Source organism: Crocodylus siamensis, chromosome 12, assembly GCF_052110815.1.
Source record: "Crocodylus siamensis isolate JL-2025a chromosome 12, ASM5211081v1, whole genome shotgun sequence".
In the NCBI taxonomy this organism is placed as follows: domain Eukaryota; kingdom Metazoa; phylum Chordata; order Crocodylia; family Crocodylidae; genus Crocodylus; species Crocodylus siamensis.
Window position 1 is genome coordinate 21,048,156 of NC_143406.1, and position 22,752 is coordinate 21,070,907.

The 22,752-nt window shown below is 51.3% G+C and overlaps 2 protein-coding genes across 4 annotated transcripts in view; both read right to left on the bottom strand.

Moving 5' to 3' along the window:
• Positions 1 to 145: 145 nt before the first annotated feature.
• Positions 146 to 19,537, bottom strand: PDIA2 (protein disulfide isomerase family A member 2). Its single transcript, XM_090024794.1, has 11 exons — positions 15,078 to 19,537; positions 13,151 to 13,357; positions 12,415 to 12,548; positions 10,941 to 11,078; positions 10,289 to 10,405; positions 9,658 to 9,783; positions 9,109 to 9,303; positions 7,313 to 7,433; positions 6,391 to 6,572; positions 5,442 to 5,525; positions 146 to 5,010 (listed from the first exon to the last, which is right to left on the bottom strand). Exons 1-11 carry the CDS (start codon positions 15,310 to 15,312, stop codon positions 4,939 to 4,941), a joined length of 1,611 nt encoding a protein of 536 aa, XP_089880920.1. The 5' UTR covers positions 15,313 to 19,537; the 3' UTR covers positions 146 to 4,938.
• A 137-nt stretch (positions 19,538 to 19,674) lies between these two features.
• ARHGDIG (Rho GDP dissociation inhibitor gamma) overlaps positions 19,675 to 22,752 on the bottom strand; it is a 39,517-nt gene continuing 36,439 nt past the window's right edge. For all 3 annotated transcript variants that reach the window (XM_090024797.1, XM_090024796.1, XM_090024798.1), the window contains exons 4-6: positions 22,335 to 22,411; positions 21,458 to 21,521; positions 19,675 to 21,257 (exon numbers count right to left, since the gene is read on the bottom strand). In XM_090024797.1, coding sequence (XP_089880923.1) covers positions 21,058 to 21,257; positions 21,458 to 21,521; positions 22,335 to 22,411 — 341 coding nt within the window. In that variant the 3' untranslated portion in view covers positions 19,675 to 21,057. The remainder of the gene's footprint in view (positions 21,258 to 21,457; positions 21,522 to 22,334; positions 22,412 to 22,752) is intronic.

Consider the following 22,752-nt stretch of genomic DNA (forward strand, 5'->3'; position numbering starts at 1 on the left):
ACAAACACAGGTCTCAAAATGGTGGCCAACCATTTGTGGTTAAGAAATGAAAGATCCTTGAAATATCCCATCTATTTAAGAGATGGCATTGATAATAAAATAGAAAACTAACAGTACTTTTGTGCAGCCAAAGAATATCCCCAAGTACACCCACTAGAAGAAGCTTTTGACACACTCCAAATAAAAATGTTTGCAATCAGCAAAAATATACCAATAACATAAAAACAGTGCAAATATAGCACAGAACATTCAGAACTGAATGAGACGCATGCTGCAGACCAACCTTGGCATTCAGATTACACATCAAGAAGGCAAACACTGCCTGTCAGGCAGTGTAGTAAAAGGCATTCAGCCTACCAGATTTTGCAGCAGTGTTGCAAGCAAAATGGGTGCAGCTTCTCTAGTCCACAATGCAGTTTTTTTTTTTGTTTGAGTTCAAAAAACATATCTCAGTGCAGGACATGCCCTGTGTGCTTTACTTGGACTCAGAGATTGCAACTACGAGTGGCTCACCACCTTGGCTCAGGCTGGCTCACAGAACTAGTTATAGCCAATCCAACTTTTCACCGCCTACAGAGCTGCTGGTTACCTGTACTGAAGTTTTCAAGCACATGTTCTTCAATCTTTGGACACTTTCCCTTTGATGTATGGGAAGCCATTCAGTCTAATAATTGCTGTTTGTCTGAGGGTTAGCCGGGGATCTCATCTGGTGTATCCTTGAGGGCCCCCTCCCAAATGTCTGTTGAAAGACTGTCCATGAAAAAAATCAGCCAGGGCAGGAAAATGCCTGGCGATGCTTGAGTTCAGAGTCTGGAGCTTTGGAGATGGAGTAGGGAGGAAAGGCAAAAGGACCAAGATTCACTACAGTCCCCATGGCAGCCTGTCCTCAGACACGCCTCAGAATGCACGATACTAGCAGCTGTTGCACTATGTGGGCATCACCTTCCACCTAGGGCAAGGATGGCTAGGGTCATCGCCCATCCAGGTACCAGCTTGCCTTGTTTAGCAGCCTTTTCTCCAGCTCACTGGGCTTTGAAGTGAGCTGTTTGGAGCAGGTAAACGCTAGCTTGTGTTCCTGCCTAGCACTGCCAACACATGGCCAGTTCCTTGTATACATTCTTTACTGAGCAGCAGTACATTTGTGTTGTGTAAAATATGTTTTATTTTCCTTGAAAATGCACAGCTTGAGGCCACCCTGGGTTGATACTCCCTCCAGCAGGCTCAGGGCTACAGCAGTCTGCCTCTGTCCTATAGAGTACAAAGTGGTACCCAGCGGGCCTTGCTTTCCTATGTCAATTTGTCTAGAAATGTGCAGTGTCCCTGGAGCTCTGGCACTGCCTTGGCAATAGGATGTACAAATCAGCAGGTGCTCCCTCCCTTCTTCTCATCCCTTGCCACTAACATTTTCCCTTTGTTCCTTGGTTTTGTGCTGAATAGTACATAGTATCACACTTGAGGCCAAAGTCCCCCAACCTCTGCTGCCCTGCTGGTTGCTCTGGTACGTAAAGCAACTGACATGCACACTTCCCAGGCACTGTGTGGAGCCTGAGGGACAAGGGGACTGGTCTCTCTGGCAGCTGTGATAGACCCCTCCCCCATAATATTGTGCACCCTCTTCAGCCTCCCCCACTGTGCTAGCAGTAGAACTCACTGGAGCCCCCAGAGGGTATACCATGGTTCCTAGGCCTCTGTTAACCCTACAGTTGACCCAGGGAGGCACAGGAGGATGACCTTGGCCTTCACAGGTATCTACTTCCCCCAGCAGTTGGGCAAAGGTCCTGTCCACAGAAGGGCCTGGAGCAGAATTCAGTACATGGGTTGCTTCTAGATGAGGGCTGGGGGGGGTCCTCACTGGGGCAATGTGGACCAGATGGGAAATGGGACTTTTGCAGCAGGGTTGATGCTTCTGCCTCAGAACCAAGGCACCCAGTAGGGCGGTCCCCCCGCAGAGCTCCAGGATTCTCTTGTCTTTCACTTCGCTGGCTGCTGTGAGTGAGTCTAAGGAGCCAACTCCTTGGCCAGATCAGCTTCTTAGCAGGCTCTGGTTTGCACAGTTAGCAGTAATCTGAGCAGTATTAACGTCCTGCTGCCAGCTATGTCTGTGGAAGGCTGACCCCCAGACATGGCTACAAGGCAAAGAGCTGATGTCTGGCCTAGCTGCTGGTTTTGGTGAGCTCATCTGCAGGCATCTCCCTAGGCTGCCTTGTCCTGTGCATGTATATAGGAAGCTATGCCTTGGCAGCCAGTGCTTATCAGGTCAGAGGTATGTGTTGTCTCACACATGCCGCATTCCCCAGAATAGGACACACACTTAGTTTTCAGAAGGCAGAATTAAGGAAAAAAAGCTTTTTTGCTGACTAAAAAACTTCCCTGCCCAAGATTAACATAGCATCTGCCCTCTCAGGTGCTCCTGCTGGAGCCACCATGATGGCCAGTAGTGGCAATACCAGCAGTTGCAGTAGAAGACCAACAACCTGTAGCTGCTGCATTAACCCCCTAGCTGCAAGCTGACCATGGACACTTGATTCCTCAGCTGTAGTAGCAGCAGCAGCAGCGACCCCAGGGTGTTTGTGCCCAAAAGCTCACAAAGCACAATTTTTCCAACTATTTAGTTGGTCTAAAAAAAGATACCACATCTACCCAAAGAACGTTGGCTCCCTGTAACAAGTACGTGCTGACAAAACACCCTCAAGCTGTTGCAGAGGCAGCTGCTGGGAAGCCGTTGTCCACAGCCAGCCAGCTCCCCAGGGAGCTCCCATATGCTTACTGTAATGCCCCCTGTCCAACATATGGAGGGTTACTTTCCCTTCTTCCTCCTGTCCCCCTTGCCCTTCCCCGTAGTATTTCACTTTGGGACAAGAGTAGTGCAGTGAGCACATGGGGCTCCACAGCTGCTGGATATACTTCCTGGCTTAATATACATGCTGCAATTTCCAGTAGCTAATTTTCAGCAAAGAAATGCATGTGGTATGTGAAAAAATACAGTATTAGCCTCCTGGGGAACAGTACCAATCTGTGCAGTGCATGCCCATCCACAGCATGACCACGTTTTATTCTGCTCAGCAAACCAGTTAACTCATAGGCTGAATGACACAGAGTTCTTCCTGCTGGGATGTGTCTTTTAGAACTACACAGTTACCTATTCAGCTTGCCTGCCTGTCTGCCTGCCTTCTTCAGCGGCTGAACCAAACAAGCAACCAAAAAGCCTGCCCACCCCCACCCCCGATAAATAAATAAAAGCTGTTTTGCAGTGACCCCAGAATACTCTTTTTAGCATACTGGGGGAAAAAAATCTGGATTAAAAAGCTAGGAAATCCTTCCCTCCACACAGCACCACCTTACTGTGCTTTGGCCCATGTTTAACCCCACCCAATAAAAAGCAGCAGGATGAAGGTGCAGCACAGCTTGGAGCTGCATCAGGCCCAGCTACAAAAATCTAGGGGCCTGGAGCCCTTGAGTACCTCCACAAGGAGGCAGCAGCTAAGCAGGAGCAGGAGGGGTTGGGGCTAAGTGCTGGTTTAGGTGCCTCAAATGGGCAGCTATCAGCCACATAAGTGCCTTTGTGGCTCTAGCCTATGCTGCCACCTCTAGTCTAGGCTGACATCGTGAGCCACTGCAGAAAAAGAAGGCAGCACCAAAGCCTGCTAAAGGGCAGGCTGCTTTAGAGGCTACATTCCTCCCACCCTGGGAACTAATACACCTTCCGTTCAACTAGCTCAAGGGCTGCTAGCTATCTGCAAGACTCCTCTCTGCTTCTCTAGCTCCCTGAGGGAGCCATAGGCCAGGAGAAGGAAAGTCACAGACCACTGAGCTGTGGATGGCACTACAGGCTGGTGCCATATTCCACTGGAGCCAATCCTGCTAGCTGTGTGTTGCCTCTACCACTGCAGCAAATGCTTGCTCTCATGCCCAGGGCCTGGCCTTCCCACCTCTGTTCATGGTCACAGCACCTTCTAGCTGTCAGAGCAACACTCTGCAAGTCCTTCTCTTCCCTCCCCAACTCTTCAGAGAGAGCTTTGTTATCATCTCTCAGCTCAGAACCATCTCCCTCCCAGCAGTGCCTGGTTAGGCTGGGCTGCACTGCCTCCCTGGATGGTTTAACTGTTCAGTGTGGGGTTCCCAGTCTGTCCCACCCTCTTCCTGGACTCTGTCAATGTCTGAGCCCACTTGCTCTCAAGTTGCCCAGCTTCTCCGCTACTGTTGCCAGACTCCCCAGTTTCATCTCCAGCTGTGTATCAGATGTTTTCCTTCAGCTTCTGCTCACTGGAGTCCAGTCAGCCTGTGACCATCTTCGCTTGGGGTTCCACATCAGGTTCCAGCCCACAGGCAACAGAGAAATGTGTAAGTATGACCTGACAAACCAAATCAGAAGACTGATACAGAGACCCAGCACTGATTGTTTAAATCTGTGTTATTTTAGAGCTAGTCTCATGATTTTGGAGGCATGACTCTGTGTGGGCATTTGGGGATGGCAACAATGTCTCATTCCCCATGGGCATCACAGGGCACAGGTCTTCTGAGTACTAGTACCAGTCTGGGTGCCAAGCTCAGCTCCCTGAGGTTGCTTGCCTCTTATTCCTGGCCCAAGTCTGGCTCACAGTGCTGGAAGGCATGCGCCATCAGTGATGTAGCAGGGGCAGAGACTGGAGAAAACAGCACCATGCAGGGAGGCACAACTCCCCGAAACCTGATCCCCAGACCTGCTGCGCCTAGGCCTGAAAAGGGAAAGAGGCACCAGGCAGCATGCAGCAGGATCTTCCCCACAGACTCCATCCCTTGGCACAAAGAACAAAAGGCCAGGCCTGGGGGGACACAGTGATGGGGTGAGTTAAGCCCTAGTGCTGTAGTCCATGCCCATGGGGCAAGCTCTGTTTCTAGGTGCCGTGAACTGGACTGGTGGTTTTCCCAGCCAGATGAGCAGGATGTGGAGGTGGGGGGTTATAATTCATCTCTGGCTTCAGTAGCATCTGATGGACTTGTCCCATTTACATCCTCAGGGGGCTCAACCACCTGGAGAAGAGTGGAATGATTACTATGGAAACCCCCACCCCAATGGAAGACAGACCAATAGGGCCGGGGTAGATGCTGTAAGGCCCATGCGTACTAGGAAGGTGCATATGAGAACCTGGTACATGCTTCCTCTTACTCTTATCATATGGGGCGGGGCAGGGCAGGGCATGTGTGTATGAGTTTCTCTTTAGTACAGGAAGGGACATGTGGGGCATACTTTGCTCTCTCTGGTGAGGGAAGGATGAATGCAAGACTGGGCTTGCTCACTCACTCATGAAAGAGGGCACCACTGAAGGGGCCACACAGGCCAAGCAAGCTTGCGGGACCTGGGTGAGATCCTACTGGTGGCACTGGGAGTAATCCCAACACCTTTTGTTAAACTGGACTGGGGTCAGTGCCATGAGGCTGCAGAACAGGGACTCTATACCCACCTCCTTCTCTGTGGGCAGTATGCCCCCATTCTCCAGGAACTTAGAGAAGGTCTTCAGGTCTCTGGCACTCTTGTACTCAATCATCTGGCATAGGCAGGAAGGCAGGGCACATGACAGAGAAGAAACAGGAAATGTCAGTAATTGGATTACCCACAAATGTGCGGCAGGCAGGCTTCCTGTTCTGCTTCCCTCTTGCAGGACCTGCCTACACCCAGTACATCAGACCAGTCACCTGAGTGAGCATGGCTAGCACCAGCTGCGCCCCAGGGCAGGACACCCTGCAGCAGGAAAGCCTGAGGGAGACTCCTTGGACAAGACCTGCTGGTGCTGCATGTCCTGAAGCAGGGGGGCTTATGGCTTCTCCAGAGCTCTGGGTGCCTAAGCCTGCACTCTTATTACTGAGGTGTTCTTGCCTCCTGGGGCACAGCCAGTCTTTGCTTGAATACCACAGAGTGCCTGGCTTTAGTGGACTCTTGTGGCCAGGAGTTCCACATTTTCTTTAATCTATGCTGAGTTTGTTCCCTTTCCTCAAAGACCACTGATGTGCCCTTGTCCTGATTACTGGGAGGCCAGGTCTCCTGCCCCATCCCTTAATTAAACGTTATTGTACTACATCCCCTCCCTTGCACATGTCTCTCCTTTGTGGTCACACATTCACTCTGTCCCCTTTCTACAGCTAAGAGTTTATGTAACTCCTGCTCATTCTCATCACCCTTCCCCACTTCCCCCATGCTGTAATGTTCTGCGGGGAATGGCATGACCCAACCCTGCACACAGCAGCCAGCTGAGGGCCTTGCCTCACATGTCATTCATCATCAACATCCAGCACAACCCCAGCAGTGACCTAGTTCCTATATCCAAAGATAGCTTTTTTATGTTCCATCTGGGTGGACCAGTCCCTTCCCTTCCCACGTGGGCAGCCTCCGTGCTGTTCCATTCCAGCTCACACCTTCCTATCTGGCCCAGCAGGGAAGTAGTGCAGTGTTGGGTAGCCATGGATGGTGATGTTCTCAATCTCATTGGCTGTTGCATCCAGCTTGGCAATGATGATGTTCTCATAGTCCTTATATTTCTCACCCAGCTCCTCCCAGACAGGTGCCATTGCCTTGCAGTGTGCACACCAAGGAGCATCTGCAGAACAGAGAAGCAGTCATTCATTTCCTCTGCAGGAGTGAGTCTACAGGGGTGATGGGTGCTGGCCCTGGAAGTTGTGAGACATAGTTCCAGCATAGACCCAGGGACAGGATGAGGTAACAAAACCGGCAAAGCAGGAAAGCAAGTCTTATGTGGAGGAGCAGGGCAAGTGGGAGCCTTCACCCATCACTCAGACTGAAATGCTGTGAGCTTGGGAAAGTTCCAGTCATGCAGCAATGACTGCCCTCTACACAAATACCAGTGATTCCCAGGCATGGAGAAAAGCATCCCCTGGGGCTTGGGAGCACTGAAACCTGGCAATGGGAATGCAGCACACAAGCTGCCACTAATGGCCAGTACCATCACCATAATGTGAGGGACTGCTATGCATATAGAGGAGGGCAAATGACTTCAGAAAGAGAAGGTCTGGACTGGAGATCAGCAAGGACCTCCTCATGTTGGCTCAGGCTGAAAGAATGCACCAGGAAAGAGGTGGGAGCCTTTCACATTTAGCCCTAACCTAGAAACATCCTCAACAGGATTCTCCAACTTGTGGGGGTGGATGGAGCCTACTGAGCTCCCCACCTCCATTTCTAAGAAATAGCTTGTAAGAAGAACTCTTCTTGCTTGCTGGCTTTGGGGAATGAGTGCTGCCCATGTGCTCACAGGGTCTTGGCCAGAGGGCAGCACTTGAGATGGGGGAGAAAGTCCACAGTATTGCACAGAGCCATACTCACAGAACTTCACAAATACGTTCTTGGTCTCATCAAAAGCCACCTTCTCAAAGTTTTTGCCCACAAGGACTTTAACTGGCTGCTTATCCCAGTCCTCAGGGATTTCCTCACTCATAAAATGAGGCTGTGGAAAGAGAGGGGAAAGCTAAAGCTGTGGGAGGAGGTGGAAAGGTAGACCTTTACAGCTAGGCACCACACAGTGTTGTACTGTTGCAAAATCAAGCACTCCAGGGGCAGGCAGCACCCAAGGCCAGCCAGCTGCAGAACCTAGGCTCCAGTCCACACACGCATGTGAAACATGCCCACAGTTTCCCTTCACCTCCCATATTGTTACAGTCACCCTGAAAGTGCTAGAGGCCACGAAGTGCATGAATAAAAGAGAAGGCTGTGCAACATTTCTGAGAGAGCAAAATCCACCAACCTCTTCCCTGAAAGTGGCAGTACCATATCTGTACAGGCTGCAGACAAAAGAACAGTCTAGTCCAGAAGGCAAAAGCTGACAGTGATGGGGAGGATTCTGTAGCAGGCAACCCTGAAGCATCTGTTTTTTCAGGTATTGCTGCACATACCTGCTGGCCTAGGCTAAGGGGATGCTAAGGAGAGGGCTGGTGCCTTCTGTCTTTATTGCTCTGGTATGAGAGTAGGACACCATCCTCCCACCAACAGCAGAGCACCCACTGGTGACACAGGGAGGATTGCACAAAGACCAAGGAGAAACTATGCTCTGCATGGAGTAAATGCACTTGCATTAGCACACAGCCTTGCTCCGCACCATATTGTCACTCTGCCTCACTCCATTGGAAAACATGACCCTGCCGAGCCCCTGCAATCTCTGTTCATTTATCTTCCTCCTCTCTAGTTTTCTGCCCCTTTCTCATGTTTGTGGGTCTCCTGCTACCTGGCCCTCCCTGTAGAGATTCAAAGTTCCCAGCATTTTCCCAGTGTCCCCAGTTAAACCAACTGAATGGTCAGCATTTGCTTTGGTCCCATCACTAGGTTCAAGAGCTACTCCAATGACATTACTGGGGTTGGATGTCCTGCTTCCCACCTACGAAGTCAGGTTGTCTGCAGATGCAAAACAGCATCACACTGGTGTCCCCAGTCTGACCTTCAAGGGCCCCATCACATGCGACGTCGGGAGGAACTTACTGATCTTTTTAAAAATGAAAGAGTAGAAGATCCCTGGCACCCCACGGGGGATGCAGGGGCAACATGCTAGAGAAAGCCTTGTGGTCACACCATAGGCAGCAAAGTCTTAAGACAATGCTCTCATCATGCACCTCCAGTTCTCCGGGAGAGGCAGAATGATTCCCCTGCTGTTTCCTGGATGAGAGGCAGTAGTCCTGTCTCCTTTGCATGACTAGCAAAGATTCCACCAGGCAGGGATGTATCCCATATCCCCTTCCTTGCTTGGATTCCCCTTTGTAACCCAGAGTTAACAATATCATAGTAGCGCACTAGTATAGCAACTGAGAAGTATTCAAAGAGCTAGGAAGGAGTACAGCCCTATCCTGCAATTAATACTGGCAGGATCCCAATAGCCAGATTGATTCCATCAGAAATCAGCTCAGACTGACAGGGTGAGCCCTTCTAGTCTAGGGATGCCATAAGGTTTTCAGCTCACAACCAGAGTTCCCAACCTGCACAATGTAGCTCTAGCAGTGCCATCATACAGAGCATTGGCAGGATGTCCCAGGCCCTGAGGTGGGACTGGGCCTCAAAAAACAAGTGCTATGCCCTACATTTGGCAGGTGTCTGCTCAGGCACTGCTGTAGGTAGGGAATGTGCATGCGCCCAACCTTGACTTTGCCATCAAGCACATCCTGGGTGAAGGAGCCCACAGCCTGAGCCGAGAAGTCCTCTGAAGCCATGCGATACTTCCTGTTGGTCTCTATGTTGATGAAGCGCAGGGTGGGAGCATCATGGCTCTTCAGGCCAAAGAAGTGTAGCACATTGGCCCCATACCCATTGACATCAATGAGCACAAAGAGAACCTAGGATGACCAGATACAGGTGTGGGACAGCATTCCCCACACAGATCATGCAATCCACACCAGCCCTCAGACGAACAGCCCCCAGTGTCTACACCCCACAGGACCTGTGGTAAGACTGAAAGTGCCCACAACCAAGGGGAATGGTTGTGGGGCTGAGAGCAACCAACTCTCTACAAGGCAAGCCTCCAGCGCGAGAACACTGGCTGTGCAGTTGGTGTCCCACAGCACTGCCTACTATGCTGCCTATCTGCCCTGGTGTGAGGAGAAACTGGTGCCATCTGAGGCAAGGTGGGCAAGGCTGTGATGAAATCAGATGCTCCAGTAAGCGGAGTTCAGTCCATACTCATAGCTTACTTGGCCCCTGAAAGCAGCTGCTGCTTCTCGGAAATTCCCCACCATCTCCAGCTGGGACTCCACAGTCTTGTTAATGAACAACAGCAGGTGGTTAAGGATTTTTGCTCCAAATATCTTAGATGAGGTCTGAGAAGAGAAGGAGTATTTTGTCAGCCAGTAAGGCAGTCACTATGGCAGCCACACATCACTCCAAGTCAGTTAGTGCAGCACAGGTCACTGCACTCAGGCTCCAAGCACTCTGGGAAACATCTGCAGGAAAGGCCTGACAGTCAAGCCCTGCTGTGCTTGGGCATGAGAGAAGCAGTGCCCTTTCTACTGGAGTTTCACCCCCACCCTGCTGTGTAGTAAGCAGTGCCCACAGCACCACGTTTGCCCAGAGTCCTGCCTACCTATCCCCACCATATGCACATGCAGCCCTGCTCAACTGTGCCACAGCTGCCATTGTCCATCCTCTGCACACCCTTGCCATGCAGGGAGTGGTACGCAGTGTGGCAGGACGACTCAAGCCCTGGCTGCCATCCTTCCCCATACACAGACACCCCTGCTGTGCTAGCCCTGCCTCTTAGCATCTGCATACAGATTTCTGGGTACAGCTGTCCCTGCTCTCCCTGCAGCGTGGCAGGTGTCTCACTTGGCTAGTGAATTCCATCACCAGCTCCAGGCTATGCACAACAATGAAGCGGGAAAGCTCCTCCTTGTCCAGCCTTTGCTCTGAGTCCAGTGGGAAATCTGTCCGCTTCTCGTCAAACTGCAACACACCAAGGGCAGGAGCAGGGAAAAGTTGTAATCTTACAATCAAATTCCAAAGTCAAAGTTAGTCAGATCCCCAACCCCCACCGCCATCCCATCCCATCCCATCCCATCCCAGCAGGGCTTCTCCATAGGGAAACTGTCCTTCGGGCATTAGCTGCACCTATTCCCCCAGACCCTTTCCCTCTGCATGGCCACTGGGTGATGCTTATGTCCTGGTTCTGAGTGCCACACAGCTAGTGCTAGAGCGCCAACTGAGCCAGGGTTAGGGTCAGTGAGAGGAAGCTGGAGGCACATCCCATATGATGCTTCCTCTACTTCAGTGTTTCCCAACATTTTCCAGCCCAAGGCACACTTACATTAGTAAAAATTTTCTGCAGCACACCTGTTACGACATTCCCCATCCTCATACCTACTTTAGCTCATTGTAGTTCATTGCCATGGCAAAATTCCATGGCACACCTGTTCATTTCTGATGGCACACTTTTGTGCTGAGGCACACTGATTGGGAAACACTGCTCTACATATCTCACCTTCTTGAAAAGGCAGACTGTGTCCTGGGTGATGCCATATTTCTGGGAAAGCTCCACTTTCTCAGTAATCCCAAAGGTGATGTCCACAATATCACTGGCAACTTCATAGAATACCTGCGCGCCTTCACCCTGCAATTCCTGAAGACCCCCACAGGCTGTGAGTGACTGCACTGGGGTTGGAAAAATCAGGCACCCTATAGCCCACATGGCATAGCTGAGGCTGGTGGTGGCTCCTCAGAAAAGCAGCCCTCCTCTAACATGGGTTGAAGCCCAGGAAGGTCCCAACACCCAGTGCACCCTATACAACACCCCTGATGCCTGGGGCACCACATGCAGAGTAATAGGGACAAGGTCCAAGTAGCAGTGGTCTTGGCCCTTCAGTAAGGCCAGAGGTGCCTTGCTCTCCACCAGCCCCCTGTCCCACGGGCAAGAAAAGAGGGGCACTGCAGAAGAAAGAAGGGCACTGGAACATGGCTGGGTATGTGGGGGGCTTTCAATGCTTGAATGAAGACCTACTGGGGAACTTAGCAAGTGTGAAGGGCTGTCTTCCTAACAGAGGAGTTAAGGAGGGGCGGGGACAGTGGGGAGAGGACAACCGTGAGATGGGCCAGAGGCCTTACTCACAGCCTGAGCCTCCAACTGCAGCTCTGCACTCTCTGTCTATTGCCCCAGAAGGTTATTCTGGGGTGCCTGGAATCATGTGTTTCTCCTGCTCGTGCTGGGGGGAGTGCTCAGCAGCGCTATACCCTAGAAGGGAAAGAACAGTCCTGCTGCTCTCAGACTGGGGTTGTGCTACCTCCCAGTCAGACCTCTGTGAGAAGAGAGGACCCCCATCTGTCAAGCCATCAGGGGGAAGACCATCTGGCCTTCCTCAGCCAGAGCCACCTGCCCCCCTCAACTGGAGGCATGCTAAATCCAAGCTCCCCAGCTGTAATAAGGTTTCCTTGACATCCAGCCAGAGCATAGGTATGCACTTTACAGCAGCACTGGCAACTGAGGCTCCCAGGGACACCTGCACAGCCAGACTGCTCGTTACCTCACCCTTCACTTCCAGCTAAGCCGTCAGGATTCCTGGGGAGGGAGAGCACTGGCAAGCCAGGGCTGTAGGCAAACTCCCTGGAATCCCTGCCAATGAGAATGGGAATTGCTAATGCTGTTCAGGATGCAGGGCCAGAATTCCAGGAGTCACACACCTGCTTCCAATTGCTCCTCTGCCCCATCTCCTGGCTCTCACCTGTCCTTTGGATGATCTGATGATGCCCAACCCAGATACTGATGGATTTTTCCTCCCTGGTTCCTTGCAACCCAGAACAAAATAGAGTACTCATATCCTGAAACCTTGCAGGAGCCTAGTGTCTTGGAGCAGCATAGCAGGGCACAGCTTTGTGGGTCCGGTCAGAGGCAGGTCCTGTTGTCTCTGGGCCATCAGGCCAATGCCATGTCCCACTCCCTCCTTATCAGCAAACAGACCCACCTTAAAGAAACCAACAACAACAACGTCATGGGAGTCAATGAGCTCTGCAGTGCTATCCTTGTCCTGCAGCAGCGTGGCACTGGCACCAGCCTTCCGCTTCATCCACAGCACAATGCCCTGGGAGTCCCGTGCACCTGCACACAGCACAGACTGCCTGGGTACCTTTCCCTACACCTGCCTCTTCAAAGAGTGCCCTGCCCTCATATCACCTCCCCATAAACTTATTCCTCTCCTCCCCACACCTTCCAACACAGATAACTCCAAGCTCAATGCTGAGCTTGCCGCTTGGTCAACCCCACTACTGGTGCCCACCTTTCCACAGATTTCTGCTCTCCTCATATACCCCCCCCCAGCTGCCATGTCCACCTCCTGACATGGCTACCCTCTTGCCTCTGCCCACCTTCTCACATGATTACCTCTATCCTGGCACTCACAGCTATTCCCATCCTTGCACCCACCTGCTCATGGAGCTACCCTCTCCCTGACATTCATCCTCGTAAACAACTACCTCTCCTTTTCTCTACTCAGCACCCATCTCAGCACAAAGACATGCCTCCTCCCAGCACGCTGTTGCTCCATACTGAGGCACCTCTGCCCTGGTTGCCAGTGCCTGAGGGGGAGGGTTTAAGTCTTTGCACAGCTGCACCCCAGCAAATACTGCAGTGGTGGGGAGGAGGTCCCTGGCTGGCCCATCATAGATGAGCAGGGTGTGCCTTGGCCGGTACCAAGCCATTACCTGTGTAGTCTGTGGGGTGAGTGCGGTTCCCATCTTGGAAGAGCTTCAGCACAGGGTACCCAGTAACACCAAACTCGGCACTTAGGACTGTTTCCTCTGTTGCATCCACTTTGGCCAGTCTCAAGTCCAGGGATTCATTCTTCAGGATCCCAGCAGCTTGTGTGTACTCAGGGGCCAGAGCCTGGCAGTGCCCACACCAAGGGGCGTCTGTGAGAAAACAGCAGGCTATGTGGAGGGGCAGAAGTGGCACTGCAAGGAGGAAGCTCCTTTACCAGCCACCCCAAAGCTCTCTATCAGCAGAGGCAGCTTGAGCAAGGACAAGAGCAAGGATAAGGACAGGGCAACCAGATGTGAAGACAGGAAACAGCAGTGATGAGACCACCACACTCCTCTGCCCTCTACCCCCTGGTCCATCCTGAGCCTTCCTTCATTTCTGTGCCCTCCTGTGCACCTTCCCCACTGCCCAGACTTGGCACCATGGGGACCTGTCTTTCTGGGGTACTATTCACAAATGGAAAGGTGTTTGCAGCCCTGGCTCTGAGAGTCAGGCTGGACCCTTCCCACCCCACAGCACTGGCACCCCAGTACTTCCAGTTTGTCTAGACAGGTGTCACTACTGGGTGCCATTAGTAGTCATTGCTTGGATAATGATGCACCTTCTCCCATACAGGACACAGGAAGTTATTCGGGGGGATTCCCAGGTATGTACTTTGCCTGCTTGTGATGGGAGGGGAATGCTCAGTAGCACTGCACCCTGGAAGGGAAGGACAGAACAGAATGGGAGTGTGCCCAATGGTACCCTACACCCAGCCACCTATACCACTCTAGAAGGAACCACAGGCCCTGCCACAGGCTGCAGGGTGTGACCCATTTTGTCAAATCTTAACCCTCCTTGTCTGTGAATGCCTGCTGCCTAAAATACGCGTCCATGGTGCCTTTCCCCCTTGGGAACATGAGGCAAGCATGCACTGTGCCTGCTGGGACTACACAGGCAAGCCAGACCATGGCAGAAGTGCAGGTAGGCATGGGTGACTTCACTCTACACCCACTGCCTCTCCAGCCCTGCCCTGCTCCGCTCTGCCCTGCAGCCTCTGTCAATGACAAATCACAGAACAGAAAGATCCTGTGCCCACCTTGCCCACCTGTCCTGCACCCAAAGGAAGGGCCCTTGTAGGGACAGAACAAGCCACTGAAGTGGAGCCCCAGCAAGAAATGGCAGGAGCTACTCCCAGTGCCTAGGACAGAGGGCATGAGGATTTGGTCCTGAGTCCTTAAGGAGACTGCAATCTCCCAGGACCAGGGGAGATCACACTGATCTGCTCTCAAGCCCAGGGCAAGGGGATCTCAGAGGCACCCAGGCGGTTAGGGTTTCTGGGATCCAGGCACAGCACTTTCTACACATTAATTTTTAACTAGCTGGTATCTCCTCTCAGAACAAGACTCCTTTCCCACTGGAAAAACAGCACCTGCGCCACTTTCTGAAGGGCACCAATGCCCAGGAAAGTTTCCATTTGTTCTTCCTGGAACTCAGAGAACAGATGCCTGGTGCATCAACTGCACCTACCAGGGCAAAGTGCCTGGACTGAAATGGCCATTACCACCATACCTCACTCACCTAGAGTTGCCTGTTGGCATGCAAAGACCTGAATCCCAGAACTGTATACCTGTCTTCAGACCATGAGACCTGTAAGTACCTAGGTATGGATGGCTGGACACTGCTCAGGGATACAAGATATCCAGGGCTAGTCAGTGCCAAGGAGAACCATATGGCTGGTTAGTGCCCAGCTTTGCACCCAATAGTGCTGATGGCTTTGGGATACAGACTTCTACAATATGTATTTATTCTCCATTAACCAAGACCCTACCACTTCCCAGTCCTGTGCTGGCCCAGTGTGTATGGGAGTGGGGCGGGGAGGGTGTCACTTACAGAACTTCACCAGGAGCAGCCTGTGCTCATGCAGGGCTCGATCAAAGTTGTGCTGATGGAGTATTAAGACATCATCTTCTTCCAAAAGCTCAGTTGAGATGACCTCCTCTTCTTCTTTCACCTCCTCCGTCTGCTGCACCTCTACCTCCTTGCCCTGGTCTTCCCCCCAGCTAGGTGCCACCCAAGCCAGAGACAGGAGCAGGACCAAAACCAGATGGGACTTAAAGAAGCCCATAGTGAAAGGGACTAGAAAACAGGTAAGCACCTATGTCAGCTGCTTGGAAAGAGAACGCCAGTGGGAGAGAGGGGACAGATAAGGCCAGAGTGGAGTGGGTGGTGCCTGGCCCATACAATGCGTGTCTCTTTATTACTGGCTGATCAGAGCCCCAGATATGGCAGCTGTACGGGAACGGCCAGGTGGCTGCAAGACCTGTTTTTTAGTCCCCAGGTCTCAGAACCTGGCTAGGGGACTCTAAAAGGCAAAGTCCTGGGCAGACTGAGGCTTCCCAAGCCAGCTGTTGCTGGAAATACCTCCCACTGGTGAAAATAAAACAGGCACCGTTTAGCCTACGGCAGCACAACCCTTGCATTTGGAAGAGGGACTCCTGTGACAGGTCTGGGAGAAAGGTTCAATGGCAGCAGTGCCCCAGCCCTGGGGAATGGGAATGTCTATGCCCCAGAACCCTGCTCAAGTAGCATTTCCCCACAAGATTCTGGCAGGTGCCCAAGCAGAGAACTGTTCTCTAAGGTAAATGGCTAAGGCCTAATGCAAGCTGTTCAGGGTTTGTCCTATCTCAGTAGTGTCTGGGAGCAACAGGGCCTGGCAGGGCTGGAACTCATGGAGTATTAGTAAACATGGTGCCATGGGACGCATGCAGCTCTAAGACCTGGATTGCTGAGGGTGGTAGTGGACCAGGGACTTTATTTGTAGCTGGAGATGAGTGAAAGCTGGCCCAGGCTGCAGTGGGGCTGGAGCCATGGTCCCTTTGCTTCTGCTGTCACACCACTGCAATTTGGGTCACAGTGGGCACATCTACTCAAGACAGTAACTGTGCAGTAACCGAATAATACTACACAGTGCATCACAGCACCAATAGTGCTAATATGCTACTGCATACTAGCATCACTTAAAAGCATTTGCTGGTGCTACTGTGCAGTATCTCTGCTTACTGTACATTTTAGTACTTGATTATACAAGTGCTTTACAAAATTTCGCCAGGTGTTTAGTTTTGAAGCTGTTTCAATGTGTTTTGAGCTTGAAACAGCAAAATCAAAATGAAACAAAAGACTTTGAAAGAGCTTTGAAAAAAACGAGGGCACTCGAAATGTTTAGAAAGTTTTGAAACGTTTCAAGTTTCAAAACTGGGCTTACTTGGCTTCAGCACTGGTCCCAGGCAGCAGCGGCAGCAGCAGCAGCCTCCTCTCATCCGTGCTCCTCTCCTCTGGATGAGAGGATCTGCAACCTCATCCTATGAGGGTATGCAGGGCTGAGACGGAGAGAATTTAATGGTAGGACCTTTGCATGCAGCCCATGGGAAGATGTCCTGAAAGATGTCCAAATATTCCTACCAGCACCAAGAAAAAAAATTAATTTTTCATAGTGAGGAAACGTCCCAATTCCTTATATATGCTTTATTTCAAGGTTGAGCAGACCCAGGATGCTTTGAGAGAGGGCAGCTGTGGATCCCCCTCCACCCACATAGCGAAGAACCCTGGGCTAAGAGTCGCAGTAGGGCATGTCTTCAGCTTGGCTGTGGTGAGCAGAGAAAGTAGGGGCCTCAGCCAGGCCAGAGGTAGCAGGCAGGCTGGTTCCTGGGCCCAGCACACCAGGAATCATAGTGCCTATATGGCCCTCACAGCTCCGTGGCCTGGATTGAACAGTGTTACATACAAAACTGGCATCAGGTTGAGACAGACAGGAGACAGCTCAGGTGGGAACACGTGGGCGAGGGACAGAAATTACATATTAACCACAAATGACTGGAAACCAGTTCAAATCTGAAACACAACAGAAGTCCAGTGCACATAAACCACTTTCAAAATGGCCAAACCCAGTTTAAGATAAACCTGAATGGATGTAGTTTCAGATTTAACTGATTTATGTTAAATTGGTTTATTGAACTTTTGTCCCAGATCCCTCCAGATTCAAGTTAACGCACAGTCCTCCAGCATCTCAGGATGCTTTGCACCTCCCCCACAAACCCCCTTGCAAGGTGAATGGGTTAGCTTTTGCTCAAGCTGTCTGGTCCAGCCAAGTAGGGAGGTGTGTTCCAGCACGCCCCAGCTTCTGGCCTCGGCCACTGCAGACATGTGGCTGCATTTCCAGAATCAAAAGTAAATGTCTGTTCACTTGCTTATTGGTTCAATCTACACAGCTTAGACTAACTTGCAAAGATTAACTTGTGACAACTGAATCAGTTCAGCCTTGGGCTTTTTGACTGTATTTAGCCATGGTGTTTTGTTTAAATCACATGGGGCTTTTGGAGAAGGACACAGCTCAGCTCCCACTCCAGACAGTGCAAACCCCTGGGAAAGCTGGGCATAGCAAAGCTGGGAGCAAGGTATGGAGTGCTCCTGAGTGCTCAGAAACCAGGAGGCCCAAACAAAGATCCCAATGTATCCTCAAAAGAAGCAATTTTAAAGTCACTCTTCAGATTCTGGGACCTACCCTGCACTTTCTGAACACTCAGGTTGGCACTACTAGAAATGGCCCCACCAGCTGCAACCTTCCTCCTGTCCTGGAGGAAACACAAGTCACACCCTAGCCTTGGGGAGGAATGACATTAGCCTCCCCAAGCTTTCCTCATGGAGGTGCCTGCCCTGGCCAGGTACCAATGGAAACATTTGCTGCTCTCCAGCAGACCCCACTTAGCCTACTTAATGGAGAAATGGGACTAGAGCCCTTCTTCAGGCGAGGAATATACAGTTTGTGGCCAGGCTTCCCTTCCAGCTTCCACTGAGGACTCCCATTTATACAGAGAAAGTGCAGGCCCAAAACTCCATTGCAAGCTCAGACCTGTATATCCAGGCTGCACCCCCATCCTAAAAGCAAGAATTGCTGCCTCTTTCCATCCTCTGCAGATTGCAGAAGACCCTCTGGCTCCTGGTAGGGCTGTGCAAAATTTCGCCACCAGTTTTGTTTTTGACGCTGTTTTGACCTGTTTCAAGGTCAAAACAGCAAAATCGAAACAAAACAGATATGGTCGAAACAGCCTCAAAATGAAATGAGGCGAGTTGAAACGTTTCGCTGATAGGCTATAATGGGGAAGGACAAAAAAGCCTATAACTTTGTCATTTCTGGCCAAATTTGGATAAAACTTGCAGAAACGGTAGCCCCTTCTGAGGGCATAATGCGTGCCATGTTTCAAGAAGTTAGGTGCAGGGGGTTCAGAGAAACTGCACCCCAATATTTTGAGAGCCAAACTTGTGTTATGTGTATGTGTTAAGCCACAGCAGTGTCAAAACTGCAGGCATGCTAGCCCCTGCTGCGGCCACGAAGCCTGCCAGCTGTCAAGGAGATCCGTGCAGGGGGGTTCTGGGGCCCTGCATCTCTAGCTGCTGACAGACAACACTTGTGACATGGGTACTTGTGCAACTGACTGTCTCTGTCTCTGTCTTGTATTGATTATTTCTTCTCCTTAGTCTGTCTGTGGTTTTGTAGGTGTTAATCCATAGCCGTTAAGTCGTTATGTAGTAGCTAGGTACTGTGTATTGAACTGGTCCCTGAGTGAATCACGACTGATTGGTAACTGGCAACACAGTAGCTTAGGAGCCAGGCCTGCAGTAGTTCCACCCCACCCCCTCCGCCCCCCAGTGCCCCAAGACAGACACAGGTGCACGAGCACCCATGTCACAAGTTTTGCTTGTCTGCAGCTTGAAGTGCAGTTTCCTCCAAACCCCTGCACTTATCTCCTTGAAACGTGGCAGGTTTTGTGGCCTCACCAGGGGCTACCATCCCTGTGGTTTTGACCCCACTGTGGCTTAACACATACATGTGACATGAGCATTGCTTTCACAAATTTGAGATGCAGTTCCCCCCAAACCCCTGTACTTATCTTCTTGAAACTTGGCAGGTTTCATGGCCTCAGCAGGGGCTAGAAAGCCTGCAGTTTTGACCCTGCTGTGGCTTAACATACACGTGATGTGAGTTTTTGCTCTCAACATTTTGGGGTGCAGTTTCTCTGAACCACCTTCACCTATCTTTGTGACACTTGGCATGCATCATGCCCTCATAAGGGGCTACAATTCCTGCTAGTTTCGTCCAGATCTGTCCAGAAATGACAAAGTTATAGCCTGTTTCCACCTTCCCCAGTATATCCTATGGGTGAAACGTCGAAACAGGGTCAAAACGGCAAAACATTTCGACGGAACAAAACAGAACAGCTGTTTCGACTCGAAACAAAAGTTGAAACAAAACACTGTTCTGTCAAAACATCGTTCTGTCAAAACATCAAAACGCTGGTTGAAACGAAATGCTTCCTTTTCACACAGCCCTAGCTCCTGGCACTGCAGTAAAGTAATGGGTGCAGCATCTGCTCTGGCCCCCAGCTCTCCACAGTGCCTAGTTGGCTGGTGAATGAAGCACAGGCAAAGCCAGTCAGTCAAATGAGAGATGTCTGTAAGGTTTAATGGTAATGACTAAGAGCACAGCCAGTGTTATCATCAGTACAGTTCAGAAAGGGCCAATACAGCAGTGTTTAGGGCATCCTACAGGAACACACTCATACATCAGAGCTAGGTCAGGGGGTGTGATAGCAGATGCAGGCCCCAGCCCCTCTGAGCTGGCATGGTCCATACACAGCCAGGAAGACCCTCACACAGAGCTACAACAGGTTAACTAGCTACAGACCTAGCAATGGAGATGCCACAGGAGATGAGTCAGGAGAATCAGTATTAAAAAAAAAACAGCAATTAAAAATAACTTTGGTTACAAAGACCATGACCTCTGGGGTCTGATTACTAAAGGGAGCCCCCACCTTAATATGAATTACACGCTAAGGCCCTTTGGCTCTGTTAGAGAGTAGGGCATGCTACACGGCAATGCTGGGGTGGTCAGGAGTGGAACTAGAGCGTCCACAGGGTGGAGGAGCAGCTGTTGCTGGGACACTAAGGAGCACTGCTCAAGAGACAGACAAGGGTTTTATGCACACAATAGGGCACTCTAACCATCAGCAGAAGGTGCTGGGATAAGCGAGGAGCAGACACTAGCTGCATCTCTGCCCAGCACAGACTTAGGCACCCCTCCCTAGGGCACTTTTTCAACTCATGCAAGGCCCCTGCCCAGGAACACCAAGCTTGTCTGGAGGAGACCTCATTGAGCTGCTGCAGACAATGTGATTGGCAGCTGCAGGGATGCACACCTGAGCTTTGGGAGCAGCTGTCTGGAAGAACCTTGTGCCTCACCACCTGCAACCAAGGGCACAGTAAGCCCCTTTTCCACCCCCATCTGGCATACACTGCCATGTTCAGTGCATAGACCCAGCTCGAAGAAAACCCTGATAGACAGCAACAGTCTCTCTCCCCTGAGGGACCTGAACTATCCTTTGGGGGAAAAGGTCCTACTGCACTCCCTAGTCCTTCGTAAAGTGCAGGCTAAGCTATATTAGTCTGCAGCATGCAGCAGGAAAAGGTGTCTGATCCTCCCCAGCTCTGAGCCAGGACCAGGATGGGACACTTGTTAGCAACAACTTGTAGCTTGTTCTGATGAGAGGAGGATGCAGATCAAAGAACCGCATGAGGACCAGGGCACTGGCAGACTGTAGGCAGAGCTGGCATCATGACCTGATGGCCCAGAGCAGAGTGCAGAGCAATGGGGTTTGTGTGCTGTCTGCTGGGGCTCTGCAAATGGAGTATCCTACAGAACCATGTGCCTGTGGTGGAAGTGGTCTGAGACCTTTTTGTTTGCATTAAGGATAGTTTGTCCCTAAATTCATACTAAGGTTGGAGCCTGAACTGCAGGGGGAGGGAGTGGGAAGGTGCTTCAATCTTTCCAGTCCTTCTTTATACAGAGGTTCCATGCCCAGGAAAGGTGATCCGTTTTGTCATCATCGGTGAAGAAGGATTTGATGTGGTAGGTGCCCCGCACCAGCATGCCCTTGGGGGCCTCTTCCATAGGGGTCAGGAACTCATACTCCTCAGCTCGGGGCCCATAGCTCCCCACCATGTAGATGTCTCTATCCACTGAGAACAGAGAGAGGGGAAACAGCAACAAGAGTGACTGCTTTGGAGATGACCCTCAGTGGCAGCAGGGATACATTGAAAAGGGTAGGACAGCGTGATGGCACAGGGCCTTGCAACACATGCCCAGCACTTTAGGACCTCCACATTGTGCAAGGTAGCCCAACCCCACTCCCCTGGCCCGGACAACCACCCAAACTCACTTTTCAGACCTTTCCTGTAGGTGTGGTGCAGATACTTCAATCCACAGACAATCTCCCTGTTCACCTGGAAGAGAGAAAGGGTAGGTGATACAGATTCATGCCATCACATACACACTGTGCCTGCTGGATGGGTTTGTGCCTCACACTGGGGACCTTGCTGCAGACTGGCCAAGAAGAATAGCAGCTAGAGCTTGCTAAGTTTCTGCTTCTGGCCTTTTACCATGGAGACATTTGGAAAAGCACAAATGTTATTTGTATGGAATGTAACTGTAACTGGATATGCAGGGCCTTGGTCTGCACTAGTGTCCTGTTTGTTCACCATACTGTGCAATCCTCCCCACCCTCCACTCACATTGGGCTTAGCCCCAGACAGGAAGAATCCAGTTCAGTGGACACACATACCAATGGAGTTGTTTGTAGGTAGCAGGATGGCAGGAGTCCCAGTACTGCCTCCACAGTGCATGGCTTTGCAGCTCCGCCAGGTCCAAAGAATCACAAGCTGCACGTGCACTGCCAACCTGCAGCACCCACTAGGCACAGGTAGCAAGGCACACTGTAGGAAGTACCACAGGAACAAGCAGCAGGCAATGCCAGCAGAAGCTGAGCACTAAAGCCTCTGCGGGAACATCCTACAAACTACGAGTCTCAGTGCCCAGCTTCTGGAGGACTGTGATCTGTGCTGGCTAGCAGGGGTCCAGGGTACACAAGCAATGCAGACCTTACAGAACTGAGATCCTTCCTCCAAGATGGGGTCTCCAGTAGCACTGCCACTGTCCCAGAGAGGCCCAGCCTCCATGGAAGTTTATCAAGTATTGAGTAGAGCAGCCTGCAAACACCAAACCCCCAAGCGTGCTTCAGGAGGCAAGGGTGAGCTCACCTTGAATGAAATTTTCACTCTGTAATCCACTCCTTCCTTCAGCACGAAGGACTGGCTCTTCAGTGCCTCCAGATCACCTGTGCCAGGGAGACATGAGGTCCCTCAGCCTGTCTGTCCCAGTCAAAACTCCCAGTGGAGTTTAGCCCACTCTTCCACAACAGGCACAGCCAGCAGACCCTCCTGGACTGGGGTTCAGCCAGGAGCCCCTTTGGGGGCATGTGGGGTGGCACTAATAGGGATGAACTAGGAGAGGACAGAGGCAGAACCACCCAAAGTCACTTGTGAATCATAGAGAAGCCAGGCTGGAAGGAACCTCCAGAAGTCACCCAGTCCAGTCCCCTCCATGAAGCAAGATCACCCCTATCCAAACCAAAGGTACCAGAGCCTCCTCCCTCCACACCAACAGGCAGAGACCTTT

Excerpts from the sequence above, each read along its gene's own strand:
- PDIA2 (XM_090024794.1), bottom strand. The coding sequence starts at position 15,312 with ATGGGCTTCTTTAAGTCCCATCTGGTTTTGGTCCTGCTCCTGTCTCTG. Across the intron at positions 13,358-15,077 it reads GCTGCTCCTGGTGAAGTTCT|ACGCCCCTTGGTGTGGGCAC; the intron begins GTAAGTGACACC and ends GTTTTCTCACAG. Across the intron at positions 5,011-5,441 it reads TACTGCCCACAGAGAAGGAG|GTGGTTGAGCCCCCTGAGGA; the intron begins GTGGGTATAGAG and ends ACTCTTCTCCAG.